At 40.3% G+C, this 15,173-nt stretch overlaps 1 protein-coding gene across 1 annotated transcript in view; it reads left to right on the forward strand.

The window, feature by feature from the left end:
• Nucleotides 1-8,671, forward strand: part of LOC134312002 (uncharacterized) — a 42,211-nt gene extending 33,540 nt beyond the window's left edge. Inside the window, exons 13-20 of the mRNA XM_062993650.1 lie at nt 1,537-1,544; nt 1,740-2,066; nt 3,483-3,755; nt 4,147-4,242; nt 5,292-5,525; nt 5,939-6,098; nt 6,444-6,494; nt 8,061-8,671. Coding sequence (XP_062849720.1) covers nt 1,537-1,544; nt 1,740-2,066; nt 3,483-3,755; nt 4,147-4,242; nt 5,292-5,525; nt 5,939-6,098; nt 6,444-6,494; nt 8,061-8,596 — 1,685 coding nt within the window. The 3' untranslated portion in view covers nt 8,597-8,671. The remainder of the gene's footprint in view (nt 1-1,536; nt 1,545-1,739; nt 2,067-3,482; nt 3,756-4,146; nt 4,243-5,291; nt 5,526-5,938; nt 6,099-6,443; nt 6,495-8,060) is intronic.
• The last annotated feature ends 6,502 nt before the right edge of the window (nt 8,672-15,173 follow it).

Consider the following 15,173-nt stretch of genomic DNA (forward strand, 5'->3'; position numbering starts at 1 on the left):
TCACAAATGCGCTTCTGGAAGAATAGTCAGAAATTCCCATGAACACACTCCTAAACCTTGTGGAAAGCCTAAAAACCCCAGAAGAGTTGAAGCTGTTATAGCTGCAAAGGGTGGGCCGACATCATATTAAACCCTATGGATTATTTTGAACTTTGTCTTTTTGAACATATTTACCAAGTCCTTATTCTCAATAGTAAATAGTACAACACTATCTAGACGTATACTAATATTTAATGATCAACACCCAGGAAATTCAAAGCATTGTTATCATACAAAAACAAGACCTTGAAACTCAAAGTGTCTTTTCTAATCAACGCGTAGGTAGGTAGGTAGGTCGGTCGGTCGGTCGGTCGGTCGGTCGGTAGATACTTTATTGTAGGATAAGAGTAACTCACCCTTCCGATATCCCACTTCTGACACCAAATTGTTAGGGTTCTGCTATGCGTCTGGATCTGAATTGGTGGTCTGTTGGCTCAGGTTAGCTCATACAAGATCTCGGAGACAAGCAACAAAGGCGAAGAGTGTTATTCAGTGCTTTATTGAATGTTTAAATAGGTTGGGTTTGCAGGCCCTTTTTATATGTGTGTGTACATGAGCTTTAATGTGTCAATGATATATGATGGATAGGTTATACAGTAGTATCATGAGAACATAGATGAATATTGCTCATAACAGGATCCAGACACTTCTTATAACAGTGTCTGAGAACCGAGCAAAAAGTAAACAGAATAAAGACAGGACAAACTGACTAAGCCTACACCAGGGTCATCACGACCTTTTCTCACCATCTGCTATCCTTTCAAAAAGCAAAACAAAATAATAATAATAATAAAAAATAGTCCGTTAAATAAAGCTTATTTAATGGGCTACCTACTTTTAAATATAGGCTACTCAGATTAAAATAAACGACACACCATAAAATGTTGTGAAAACGAGCTGTAAACATCTTCAGATACAAAACCTAATAAAAACCACTGAATTCACTGACTTTGCTGACCTGTCTGCCTGCACTTGCCCACTTACCCTTCCATCCAATCACCATGTTATTGTGTATATCATGGATTGGACAGGGGTGCCTGCAGGCCATTGGGGGTCTGTCACCTTATTTTATACGACTAGGGAGGTATGTTAAAATTAAATGGAGGTTGGCCCACAGGTTAACAAAAGTCCTCATTTAAACGCTTTCCATCAATTTTCCCCATAACTCAAAACATCAACGACTTTACTCCTACATTATTGTTCCTAAACTTCTGAATAGACTCTAAAGAAGGATTTCAGGCAAATGAATATTTTTCACTGATTTCAGAGGAAAATGTGTATGTGTATTTTATCCGGAAACAGTTGCTGTAATGACAAAGTGTAATAACGTTTAGGATTATTCAATGGTAAAAAAAAATTCTTAGTTTACGCAACACTGTCAAAGTTAGATAATTTGTCACTCAAATAAAGTGTTGTTTATAGTAGCAGAAATGAAAGTGAAACTGATCTGATCCTGTTCGGTCCGAGTGCAGATCTGTTTCGTGTCTGTGTTTGTAGTTTTGTTGGTAATTTGAGTTTCTGATTGCAGGTGAGTTTATATCAGTTCTGTTTATTACAGTTTATTGTTATTTTATGTAGGTAAAATTGCTGATTTACATTAAACTCACTTGTTTTGAACATAACGCTCACAAACTAAACCAGGAAGTCTGAGCTGCTGTAAATGACTTGCTGTGTTTACTGGTGTTTTTGTTTACATGCAGAAAATGGCTGAGGTAAAAAATTCAGTAACTCAGGATCAGTTTTGCTGTCCAGTCTGTCTGGAAACACTGAAGGATCCAGCTGCTATTCCATGTGGACACAGTTTCTGTATGGTGTGTATCAACAACTGCTGGGATCAGGAGGATGATAAGGGATCATACAGCTGTCCACAGTGTAGACAAACCTTCGCTCCAAGACCTGCTGTGAGTAAAAACATTATTCTGGCTGAAGTTGTGGAGAACCTGAGGAAGAGAAAATTCCAAGTTCCACTTCCTGTTGGACCTGAAGATGTGGGATGTGATTCCTGCACTGGGAGAAAATTCAAAGCTGTTAATGTTAAGGTGGGGTCGTAACCCACCAAGGACCGGGAAAGGGGGGAACCCAAAAGGCGAGTGCACAAACAACCAAAACCCAGAAGTAACACCACAACGTTTATTTTAAACAATATTAAATGAAGACCAAAAACAAACAACCAAAAGGATAACCGAAACGAGAGGGGAGCGGCAGGAGCGGTACTGGTAGCGACGGGGAACTGCAGGGCGGACAGGTGACCAGGAGCGATGAACCGGGATGCAGGGAACGAACGATGAGTAGAGGAACCGGAGTGCAGGGCGCAGGTGGAGAACGGATGCAGGAGGACGGCAGGAACGCAGGAAGACCAGGAACGGTGGGACCAGAAAACAGGAAGCCACAGGAACGCAGGAGAACCAGGAGCGGCGGAACGGCAGGAACACAGGAAGACCAGGAACGGTGGGACCAGAAAACAGGAAGCCACAGGAACGCAGGAGAACCAGGAGCGGCGGAACGCAGGAAGACCAGGAACGGTGGGACCAGAAAACAGGAAGCCACAGGAACGCAGGAGAACCAGGAGCGGCGGAACGGCAGGAACGCAGGAAGACCAGGAACGATGGGACCAGAAAACAGGAAGCCGCAGGAACGCAGGAGAACCAGGAGCGGCGGAACGGCAGGAACACAGGAAGACCAGGAACGGTGGGACCAGAAAACAGGAAGCCACAGGAACGCAGGAGAACCAGGAGCGGTGGGACCAGAAAACAGGAAGCCACAGGAACGCAGGAGAACCAGGAGCGGCGGAACGCAGGAAGACCAGGAACGGTGGGACCAGAAAACAGGAAGCCACAGGAACGCAGGAGAACCAGGAGCGGCGGAACGCAGGAAGACCAGGAACGGTGGGACCAGAAAACAGGAAGCCACAGGAACGCAGGAGAACCAGGAGCGGCGGAACGGCAGGAACGCAGGAAGACCAGGAACGATGGGACCAGAAAACAGGAAGCCACAGGAACACAGGAGAACCAGGAGCGGCGGAACCAGAAGGTCTAGGAAGCGATGACAAACAAAAATGCGTTAGGAGAGGAAGGTAACAGAAGTAACTCACGTCTTTTAAGGCACGACGAACGGCCGTCTGTGTACCGTATGGCGAGCAGACAATCTGGCGAGGAGTGAAGGAAAAGCCGGCGTTTAAATGCAGGAGTTGATGAGATGAGGAATGAGGCGCAGGTGTGTGTGGGGTCCGCCCTCCAGCGATCTATTGGCTGGCTTCCGCAGCAACCTCCGAAAACAGTACCGCTCCAGGCCGCTAGGGGGAGAAGGGAGCAAAACGGGAAAACAACCGCAAACCACCACCAAGAACAAAAGCGATCGGGGGAAACTAAAGAAAACGGAGAAAAACAAAATGCAAACCGGAATAAAAACAAAACGCTGGAAAAAAACCGAAAATAAAAGGTAAGTGCTGGCGGATCCTAACAGTTAAATCCTGTCTGGTGTGTTTGGCCTCTTACTGTGAAACTCACCTCCAGCCTCACTATGAATCTCCTGCTTTTAAGAAGCACAAGCTGGTTAAAGCCTCCAGACGACTCCAGGATCAGATCTGCTCTCAGCATGATAAACTGCTGGAGGTTTACTGTCGTACTGATCAGCAGTGTATCTGCATGTTGTGTATCATGGATGATCATAAAGGACATGATACAATATCAGCTGCAGCAGAAAGAACTGAGAAACAGGTAAAAATATTATACAGCTCTCTTTAACAAGTAACAACTAATTTATGTGATTACTGCTATATTACAAACATTTTACTCAAGCAGAACTAAATTAAAATAATGTTTTTATATTCTCGCACTGTACAGTTTATTAGATACATTTAACTTGTGCAGACACGTATTGATCATGACATCAGGTACACCTAACATCTACATTGACTTTCTACACACATGACAATGTTCTGATTTCTGTGCTTTTTGTATCAGAGAAGTTTTTTGTATTTATCCTATAATAAACAAATAACAAAAATGAAAGCATCACAGATTAGCGTTAGATTAGCATTTACACTGACGTTGTTTGTGTTGTGCTGATACACAATACAAGTCAATTCTGAATTATTATTTTGTGTAGAAGCAGCTGCTGAAGATCCAGAAAAAAATTCAGAAGAAAATCCAAAACAGAGAGAAGAAACTTTATGAGCTGATGAACGCTGTGGAGTCTCACAAGGTAAATTTAATAAACAAAAAGTTCTCAGGATCAGTCAGACTCTCCTCTATTAAACCAAACACTGCAGTGCATAACAACATATCTTCACATCAGTAACTGTTTCAGCTTGGAATTTGTATCAATATGACCAGAAACATTTTCAATCATCATTTTTGATCAGGCACTTATGTTCTCTGTAAATAAATTATTTTGTTTTTCAAACCATTTTTTAAACCATATCTTACATACAGCTTTTACATAGTTTTTTATATTTTGGGTAACAAATTATTAAAACAATTTTTTGAGCTTAAATTAACAAAATTCCTCGAATTCTGCCTGATTAGTTGGTGATTGATGGTGTATAATATAACCTATATATATGGTCATAAGATCATGACTCATGAAAATAAATGTACTTAATTATAAACCAATCCAATTTTGCTTAGGTTAATACACTTAAACTGTTTTCTTCATAAGATTTCTGGTAGAGAGAAATGTTTTTAAACTTGAGAAGATCTCTGTATTTATTTTACCCGTCCTGGGCAGGATGTTTCTGCTGCTGAAAATAATTTCTGAAACAGTGTGCTACCACCAGTACATTTTACAGTATTAAAATATTTAATACACATACATAATTTAAAAATAAGTCTATAATGTAGTAATTTTATTAGTCTCATTAGTCCACAAGGATTTCTACGATTTAATTGGGGTGTTTTTTTAAAGTAAACTTTTTTCCAGCATGTGATTATACTGGTAACATGTTTAAATCCATGAACACCACGTACAGTTACTTAATTCTCCAAGACAATTAGAATGGCTCCTGGAGTAATAGTACTTATTCTGATTTTTTACTTTTGGAATTTTAATTAAGTTAATAGGGGAGCCTGACCTTGGCAGTGTGGCTGTAGTTTTAATACTGTCAGTTTCTTTATGATTACTCATGCTTTGAGGTGTTTTATATGCTTCTCTATGATTAGATCCCTAACTTGTTTTAAATGTTTCTGACTTCTGACTGTTGACTTCTGAATATCTGAGTGAGAAACGTTTCCTCTCTCTGAATCTTCTAAAAGAGCTCTGCACAGACAGCAGTGGAGAACATTGAGAGGATCTGTACTGAACTCATCAACTCAATTAACAGAAGATGCTCTGAGGTGAAAGAACTGATCAGAGATCGAGAGAAAGCTGTAGTCAGTCACGTTGAAAAAGTCCTGAAGCAGTTGGAGGAGGAGATTGTAGATCTGAAGAAGAAAGATGCTGAACTGGAGGAGCTTTCACACACAGAGGATCCCATCCATTTCCTCCAGGTAACAGCACTAAAACTACAGTGGTGGAGAGGTGGGTGATTTTATTATTAGGTGTGAGGAATTGTTATATAACATTATTAGTGCACCAATCCGAGTAATAATATATAATATACTTAGAATGTGATAAATGTGATGACAGTAACATTAAAATAAGAAATAGTAAAAAACTTGTCACAGATAAGATTCAATGTTAATGGCTCTGGTCGACAGGTAGGGAAATAACAGGGCTGAGTTTTTTTGTGGGCAGCCACCCTATTTGGCCAGATGGAGCTGTGAGTGAGATAGATGTTCATTATCTTGAATGTGTTGCTCATTTCAGGTCAACATTAGGCTGCTTTCAATATTCTCTCACTTCTCTTTATTTAATCTTTTACTGACTTGTTTCTCTGTGAACATTATTTATCTGGATGTAGAGTTTCCAGTCTCTCTCAGCTCCTGCTAGATCTGCAGAATCACCCGCCATCACAATCAGTTCTTTCCTCTCATTTGATGAAGTTACAAAGTCTGTATCTCAGCTGAGAGAGAAAGTAGAAGAATTCTTGGAAGAGCAGTTTAAGAAGATACCGGATGAAGGTGAGTTAAAGCCTAATGTTCCATTGTCTCCAAAATGCTCGGTACTCAAATATCAAACAAAACATACAAATTTACCAACATGAACTTTTTACATCTAACAACATTCTATTCACTCATTTACCATAAACTAGTCAAGGTCACAGCTAGTCCAGGGTTAAATGAAATACTGCTCAAAAGGTAGGAATACACACTGCATTGTGACACACACTCACACTTGGTCAGTTACTCAGACTTTAGACAAACACTGGGAGAACATGCAACTTCTTACTGACCATACACACAACACTTTTTGATGTTAATATTTATTTACTGTGATTAGTGATTGTTCTGTAACTCTTTATGCAGTGAAGGAAGTTCAGATCCTTCCACCTCAAACCAGAGAAGATTTTCTACAATGTAAGTTTCTCACAAACATAAACAGGTCTGTGAAAAAGTATTTGCACCCCCCAGTTACCTCTGTTTTTACATAATTGTTACACTTCACTTTTTCAGATGCTACAGCACCTCAATTGGGTTCAAATCCAGATTTGATCAGTTCTATCCAAAATCTAAACTGTTTTTTCAGTCATTTTGACAACGATTTGATCTTATTTGGAATTGTTGGTTTTTGTTTTACGCAAGTGTTTGATCTTTAAATTATGAACCGATGACCAGACATTTTTCAGCCCTGAAGCAGCAAAGCATTCCAACGCCATCACACTATCACCACCATGACTGCCTGTTTGTCAGATGTTTTCATTGCAAAATGTTGTTTTAGCTTCATTGCAGGTGTAACAGGACCCAAGTTTTTTAAAAAGCTCCACAGAACATTACAGGGCAGTGATAGCTCAGTGGTTAAGGTACTGGACTAGTAATCAAAAGGTTGCCGGTTCAAGCCCCACTACCGTCGCGTTGCCACTGTTGGGTCGCGTTGCCCTGAGCAAGGCCCTTACCCCTCAATTGCTCAAAAATTGTGTTTATTCATAACTGTAAGTCGCTTTGGATAAAAGCGTCTGCTAAATGCTGAAATGTAATTCCATAAAGCTTAGGGGTGATTGAGGGTTTTTATATTGGTAAATGAGAGACGAGGCTTTGTCTCTCTTAGTTACTGTTGATTTTACCTTGTGACTCTCCCATGGATTTTATTTGTGCTCAGTCTGCTTTTAATAGTGGAATTATTAAATCAGATTATTTAAATGATTATTTTAAAACTGTCCTTTGCTCCTATGTGCTCTCACACACACACTTACAAATTCAAAGGAAGCCTTATTGGCATGAATAATATAGACATTTGTATGGCCAAAGCTTATATACAGATTTACAAAATAAAATAAAATAGAAAATAACAACCAAAATTAACCAAAAGTGGTGTGTAGGTGGTGTGTTGGTGTCTGTTAGTGGTGTGTCAGTGTGTGTAGGTGGTGTGTAGGTGTGTGTTAGTGATGTGTCAGTGTGTGTAGGTGGTGTGTGTAGGTGTGTGTTAGTGGTGTGTCGGTGTGTGTAGAAGGTGTGTAAAGTGGTTAGGTGGTGTGTCGGTGTGTGTTAATTGTGTGTCGGTGTGTGTTAGTGGTGTGTCGATGTGTGTAGGTGGTGTGTTGGTGTGTGTTAGTGGTGTGTCGGGGTGTGTCGGTGTCTGTAGTGGTGTGTCGTGTGTGTAGGTGGTGTGTTGGTGTGTGTAGAAAATGTGTAGGTGTGTGTTAGTGGTGTGTTGATGTGTGTTAGTGTGTTAGGGGTGTGTAGGTGGTGTGTTGGTGTGTGTAGGTGGTGTGTTGGTGTGTGTAGGTGGTGTGTTGGTGTGTTGGTGTGTGTAGATAATGTGTAGGTGTGTGTTAGTGGTGTGTTGGTGTGTGTTAGTGTAGTGTGTGACTCACGACCCTGCACAGACATCACACACACACACTCAAACACACTCTCACACACACACGCAAACACATACACACTCTCTCTTCTATGTTAATTGGTTTATGTTGTTTTCATCTCTAGATTTCTGTTGGTTCACACTGGATCCAAACACAGTAAATGAACGTCTCAGTCCATCTGAGGAGAACAAAGTGGCGACCTGTGGTACATCAGAACAGTCGTATCCTGATCATCCAGATAGATTTGATCATTACTCTCAGGTTCTGTGTAGAGAGAGTGTGAGTGGACGCTGTTACTGGGAGGTTGAGTGGAGTGGGAATGATGGGGTTTATATAGCAGTGGCATATAAAAGCATCAGCAGGAAGGGACGTGGTTATGAGTGTGTGTTTGGATATAACGATCAGTCCTGGAGGTTGTTACGTTCTCCATCCAGATTTTTATTCCTGCACAATAACAAAACAACTGAAATACCCATAATGCCAAGTTCCTCTAGAATAGGAGTGTATGTGGATTACAGAGCAGGAACTCTGTCCTACTACAGCGTCTCTGATACAATGAAGCTCTTCCACAGAGTTCAGACCACGTTCACTCAGCCCCTCTACCCGGGGTTTTGGGTTTGTCCAGGATCAACAGTGAAACTGTCAGATTCAACAAATTAAATATAAAATTTACATGAAAGTGTAACATTAAACTGTTTGGGTGATTTTAGAATCTCATGTGAGGCAGTGATACATTTATGAAGATTTTCTTTTAAAAGTGAAACATTTGAAGACATTTTTAAGAATTATTAAGCACTACTTATACAGAGCTGTGAAAAATAAAAGACTATCCAACACTAACTGCCCATGTGTGAAAAAATAAATATTAACAACTGATGGATCACAACTTTGTGCAAAGTTACTAAATGGAACTTTTTTTAATAATAATTTTTACATCCGTAAGTGGGGGCGGGGCATTTTGAGCTCATCTGAATACACTGTATATTGTGATTATGTCCTTGGGAGCTACAGTCACCTCTATAATTACTGAACCCTCTAGTAAAGATGAGTAAAAACGGGTTAAATAGCTTAATCTCACACTTGTTACGACCTTAGAGGTCGTTAGTTTAAGTTTCCTTTTCTTCTGTCTTTCCCTGTCCCTAAATTCCAGGTTTTCCATAGCACTTCTGATTGGCTTTGGTGGGGGGGGGTGCTCCAGAGATAAAAGAGCTACCTTGGGGACATGAAGAAGAGGCAGATTTGGAAAGACTGTGGGCTGTTCACCTGTTGCTTCACTTTGCTCTTCTGCCAAACCAATTGTTTGATTTTGTTTTGTGGTGCATTCATTTGTTAAGTGATTAGATGGACCATATTTTGTAGGGGGTAAGTGCCATTTTGTTTTACTGTTATGATCTCTGTTTATTTATTTATGGAGTTAGGTTTAGCATTGTACTTTGTTTTCTTTATTTTCTAGGGTTAGTTTGAGGGTTCCTAATTTAGCTGTTTTGTTTGTTGTGTTGATCTTTGCTCACCCCTGTTATGTTCTGGTCCGAATTCATAGTTTATCCTTATTGTGTTTGTAATCACTTAACTTCATGCTGATGACTTTTATGTACGGTTTCATTTATCATGACCCTTAATTTAATGAGGCTGTAACACACTGAACCACAACAAGAAAATCACTTATCAGTAAGTCATTATTTTAACGTAATACACCCATATGTGCTGCAATTATTAGCAAAAAGTACTTTAATTAAAGGTTGGATTTTTTTCCCTCATTTTTCAGTGTGAGATAAAACTGGTTCACCAAAAGCTGAAATGTTTACCATTTCATTACATTTTGACCAGGGTTGCCAATAATTATCAATGTCACTGTAAATGCAATTTCCAGATTTTAGCAGAATCACTGATTATTGATCTGCATTTTATCTATATTTACTTTGATTTTATGGAAAAATTAAATCCAGTCTTTTACCTTTTTCTGATCTCAAATCATTTTCTGTACAAAACTGATTTGAATTGGGAGCTGAGTTTAAACCTCATTTTGTTTAATTGTGGAGAAACGTAATAAAGTACAAAACTGTTACTGACTCAAACCTCCTGGACTCCTGGTGTTATTTTCTGGGTATCTTGATTTAGTGTAAGGATGCTGTATTTTGATTTACTGCTGGTTGCTCAAGGCTACCAAAACTGGCTAACTATGCTAATGTATCCAGGTTAAATATTAATCATTTGTTCTGTTGACTTTACTGCCTTGTTCTTTGGGGTCTCAGAGACTGCAGTGTTGTGTGGGAAAAAACGAAAGTAACTGGAGAGGTTGAAGATTTTGTAAAGGTCTGTGAGTGTGAGGTCTAGGAGTCAGCTGTACCCTCAGCACCAGACAGAATACTTGTATTCTATGTATTCTAGCTGGGGTCATGTATCATGTATTCTAGCTGGGGTCTCCAAACAGAGGTGTATAACTTTTGGGGTGTTTAGAACACAATATCAGTATATTCCCCCTACCTGGGGGAAAGCTTCTCCAGCAGAGCGCCGTCGAATGGTGGTGGAGGAGATTCGAAGGCAAGAGGAAGCATCCAGGTGCGTCAGAGCAGTCAGTCAGCCGCAGCAAGGACGGTGGATGAGATGGGATGGAATTGCCAAAAAGAAAATCTCCTGGAGCGAGCTATGGAATATGGAGTCTAACAGGCTAAGCTTTATCATAAAGGCCACTTATGACATTCTGCCTACGCCAGCAAACTTACACCTGTGGCTTGGCGAGGACCCGGCGTGTTCCTTGTACTCAGCCCCAGCAGGCCTCAAGCACATTCTTGTGGGCTGCAAGACCTCCCTGTCTCAAGGCAGATACACCTGGCGCCACAATCAAGTGCTGCGTTGTCTGGCCTCAGCCATAGAAGAGAAAAGAACCGCCACAAATGCTGCTCCACTTAATGCGTATCAAGAGGCCCAAACGTCAACAGCCTTTATTCGGGAGGGTGAAAGACAACCAACCAGAGCCCCTCCCACAATTTCAAGCCTCATGGGTACTGCCAGGGACTGGCAATTGCGGGCTGACCTTGACAAGAGCCTAGTGTTTCCACCGAACATTGCTGTGTCAAGCTTGCGCCCAGACCTGGTTTTGTGGTCCAACTCCTGTCGCCGTGTTTATATCATCGAGCTCACGGTGCCCTGGGAGGAAGCCATTGATGAGGCTTATGAAAGGAAAAGGTTGCGATATTCTGACCTTGCAGCCCAGGTAGAAGAGCGGGGATGGACAGTGCTGGTGTGTCCAGTGGAGGTGGGCTGTAGGGGGTTTGTGGCTAACTCCACCATAAGGCTCCTGAAAGAGGTGGGTGTCAGAGGGCAAGCTCAGAGGAGAACCATCAAAGAGCTTGCCACCACAGCTGAGAGAAGTAGTCACTGGCTGTGGGTGCGAAGAAAGGAAATGGCATGGGGGGCAAAGTGACCACCCAGTTCCTATGCGACACACACCCAGGTCTGATCAGCCTGTGGTGGGCCTGCCACAGAGGAGGGTGTCTTGTGATAAATGGCCGAAACACCTAAAGATACTGGGGTACACAACTGACGATGTGTCGTGTAGAGTAACATCACTGGGTGGTCCTAGCAAGGTCTCAACTGTACTACTTGGGATTGAAACATCGAGTCCTTTGTATAACTCTATAAAAATATAAATATAAAAATATTATTTATTTGCAGTTTCCATGAAATGAAGCAAAGTCATGAAGTATCAAACGGATTAAAAAAGGCTCAGGATATTTTGTGAGCTGGTACAGAGGCTCTTACATAATTCTTAACACTATATTTTTGTGTCAATATGAGTAAGAGAATATAAATGACACATAACAGGTATAATTATGAGGAGACTAAAGACAATTGCTGGATTGTCATTGGTAAAATTGACCCGTCTTTCTTATTTTCCATATCTGGTAGGTCATGGCCACTGGTGACTGGAATTCTAAATGTGTGTGTGTGTGCTTGGTTGGGGGGAGTAAATTATCTTTTTGTATGTTGTCTGTGAATGTCCAGATGTCTCCAGTTGGGATTTTGTGGTGAAGAATGCTTTTGCATGCACAATGGAGGAAGTAGATTGGGGGTCTGTTCCTCTTGTACCAGTTGGTGAACTAAGCTTGGCCTGAGGTGTGTGGAGCTGTAATACTGATGGATTTTAGTCCTTGTGGGTCCATGAATGGGGAATGCAGCAGACGCAGGATGCTTGTAAGTGTGGGGGAAGAAGCTTGAGATTCTCTTTTGGGGTTGTAAAATCCTGAGATTAACAGACCCTGGCATGAGGGGTCCTTTTAATGTGTGAGGGCCTCAGGATGAAATAGACATGTAGAGAAAATGGTGGATTCCGCAACATTCCGGAATCAACTACACCCTAATCAGCTTGTATGCACTGGGTTTTATAACTGTATTTCAATGTTAATGAAAGATGTGTTAATAAAAACATTAACTGTCTGTTGTGGCTTTTTATCAAGCTGTTCAAAATGTTGTATAATAAAAAATGCTTATTTATTTTATAGTTTAATTTATGTATTTCAACCCTAATCCTATGTTTACATTTTTTATAAATGTGGGGCGGCACGGTGGCTAAGTGGGTAGCACTGTCGCCTCACAGCAAGAAGGTCCTGGGTTCGAGCATTTTTAATTGTTTTTAACTTTGTAAAATCCAATGCAGTGCCACTAGATGCACATAAGCTTGTACTGTCCTTTTGGTATACAAAAAAAGAAAACAGCCAAACGAAGAAATGAGCTCCTTGGTAAACTAATACTATGAGTACAAACAATTGCAATGTATGTCACAGCTGTACAAAAGAGTTACCTTAACATTGCTAATAATTAAATTTTAAAGTAATAAAATTGAGAAAAAGTAAGAAAAATAATTAAAAATAAATAAGTAGCCTCTATTTAAGGAACACAGCACTGATGTATCTGGAGCCAAAACTAATTTAGTAATTTATTTGTAATAGATTTATCTAATTATTTTCAGTGTTATGGGTTATTTTGTGCAGATGAATCCCATTTCAGGTTATTTTAATTTCAGGTTGTAATACTGCAAAATGTAAGAATAAAAAGAAAGAAGGTAAATACCCATGTAAGGCACATCGTGTCTAAATCGTGAAGGACATTCTCATCCCCCTCGTTGGCACTGGAGTTCACTGTAAGCAATTGTGCCAACTGGTGCAGAAAAACTGGTACTAAACCACAATAACAGATCAGTAAACTGGGCGTGGTGGCATGATGTAACTCAGATGAAAATGACAGGTGATGAAAATCAGTTTCCGAGAATCCACATCCTTTTAGAGGAACACGATCTCCAGTCTGAAATTCCTTTTGTGGAAATGAAATAGAAAGATAAAGATGATGTTACATGATGTATGTAGGCTGAGTTAATTGCCATGAAGAGTAAAAACCAAATATCACAAAGTATGTGGAAGTAGCTTAAATATGGTTTTGTTAAATGATTAACATGATATGATACTCTGGATAGATCTTTAAAGGGCAGTTCATGAATTTTTATCTTCTTCTTTCGGCTTTTTCCCTTTTTTTTCAGGGGTCGCCACAGCGAGTCATCCTCATGATCGCTCATTGATTTGGCACAGTTTTTACGCCGGATGCCCTTCCTGACACAACCCTCCCTAATGTATCCGGGCTTGGGACCGGCACTACAATGCACTAGTGCATCTAGCGGCTAGGTATCTATAGGACAATTCTGTGTTTCCAATTAACCTGGTGGCATGTTTTTGGACTGTGGGAGGAAACCGGAGTACCCGGGGGAAACCCACGCGGACAGGGGGAGAACATGCAAACTCCGCACAGAAAGGGCCCGGACCGCCCCACCTGGGGATCGAACCCAGGACCTTCTTGTTGTGAGGCGACAGTGCTACCCACTAAGCCACCGTGCCGCCCCAGTTCATGAGTTTTTATAATGGGATTAATTCTAAGCAATACTGAAATGTGAGGAAATGTGAATGAACATTAATGATTGAAAGTGGTTGCAGTTTTTACTGCCTAAAATGACAACCTGTTATTCACAAGGGTCACAGAGTGGCTGTCGCACACACGTCGAGTTTAAGGGTACAAATGTAATAAAGTTATTAATATACAAATATAAAAAATAATGAAGATGCTATAAGGGTCTCGTTGAGATTTAAGGACTTTGAGTTTAAAGGACGTTGAGTTACAAGGTCCCTCTGTACTACAAAAATGATTTAGTCATGCAGGGTATTTAATGAATTTTGCATCTTCATCATTTTTCATATTTCTATAATAATAGTTTTATTAGAAACCCTAACTAATAAAGTTATATAGTAATAAAAATATATTATTATAAAACCTACAATCATAATGAAGTGTACAAATGTTTGTTTCTACTGTAGTAACAAAACACCATCCCTCCAACAAAAGATCTTCACTCAGGGGTATTTTAATGATGAGCAGAGCACTGTTCAACAGGTCAGTCTGAAATGGATTTTGTAAAATCCAGTGCAGTGCCACTAGATGCACATAGACCTGTACTGTCCTTGGTATACAGTACACCACACGTGAACGTGCCTTAACAATAGCCAGTTCAACAGTTGTTGTGACTGAAGCTTCTACCATCTGTGATTCAGTGATTAATCCTCTTTCTCATTCACTTACATTTTCTTCAACTTCTCCAGAGTTGCCTTTTGCTCCTTGGTTGCTTCTCTGACTATAGTCTCTGAGCTTTGGTGGACAGATTCCTCCAGCCAAAGTTGCTGTCGTGCCATAAACCTGTCATTTTTAAATAATGGATTTAATGGTGCTCTGTTGGATGTGTACATGTCTACTCGCTGGCACTGGAGTTCACTGTGAACAACTGTGCCATTTAGTGCAGAAAAACTGGTACTGAACCACAATAACAGATCAGTAAACTGGGCGTGGTGGCATGATGGAAAATGACAGGTGATGAAAATCAGTTTCCGAGAATCCACATCCTTTTAGAGGAACACGATCTCCAGTCTGAAATTCCTTCTGTAGAAATGAAATAGAAAGATAAAGATGATGTTACATGATGTATATAGGCTGAGTTAATTGCCATGAAGAGTAAAAACAGGAATTTTACTTAAACAAAATATTACAAAGTAAAATATTAAGTCTGTGGGAGTAGCTCAAATGGTTTTGTTAAAGTCTTGGCATAATGGGATGCTGTGGAAGCCACTTAAAAGCCAGTTCATGCTTTAAATTCTTATAATGGAATTAATTCTAAGCAATATTAAAATGTAAGAACATGTAA

Source organism: Trichomycterus rosablanca, chromosome 4 (genome assembly GCF_030014385.1).
Source record: "Trichomycterus rosablanca isolate fTriRos1 chromosome 4, fTriRos1.hap1, whole genome shotgun sequence".
Classification (NCBI taxonomy): Eukaryota; Metazoa; Chordata; class Actinopteri; order Siluriformes; family Trichomycteridae; genus Trichomycterus; species Trichomycterus rosablanca.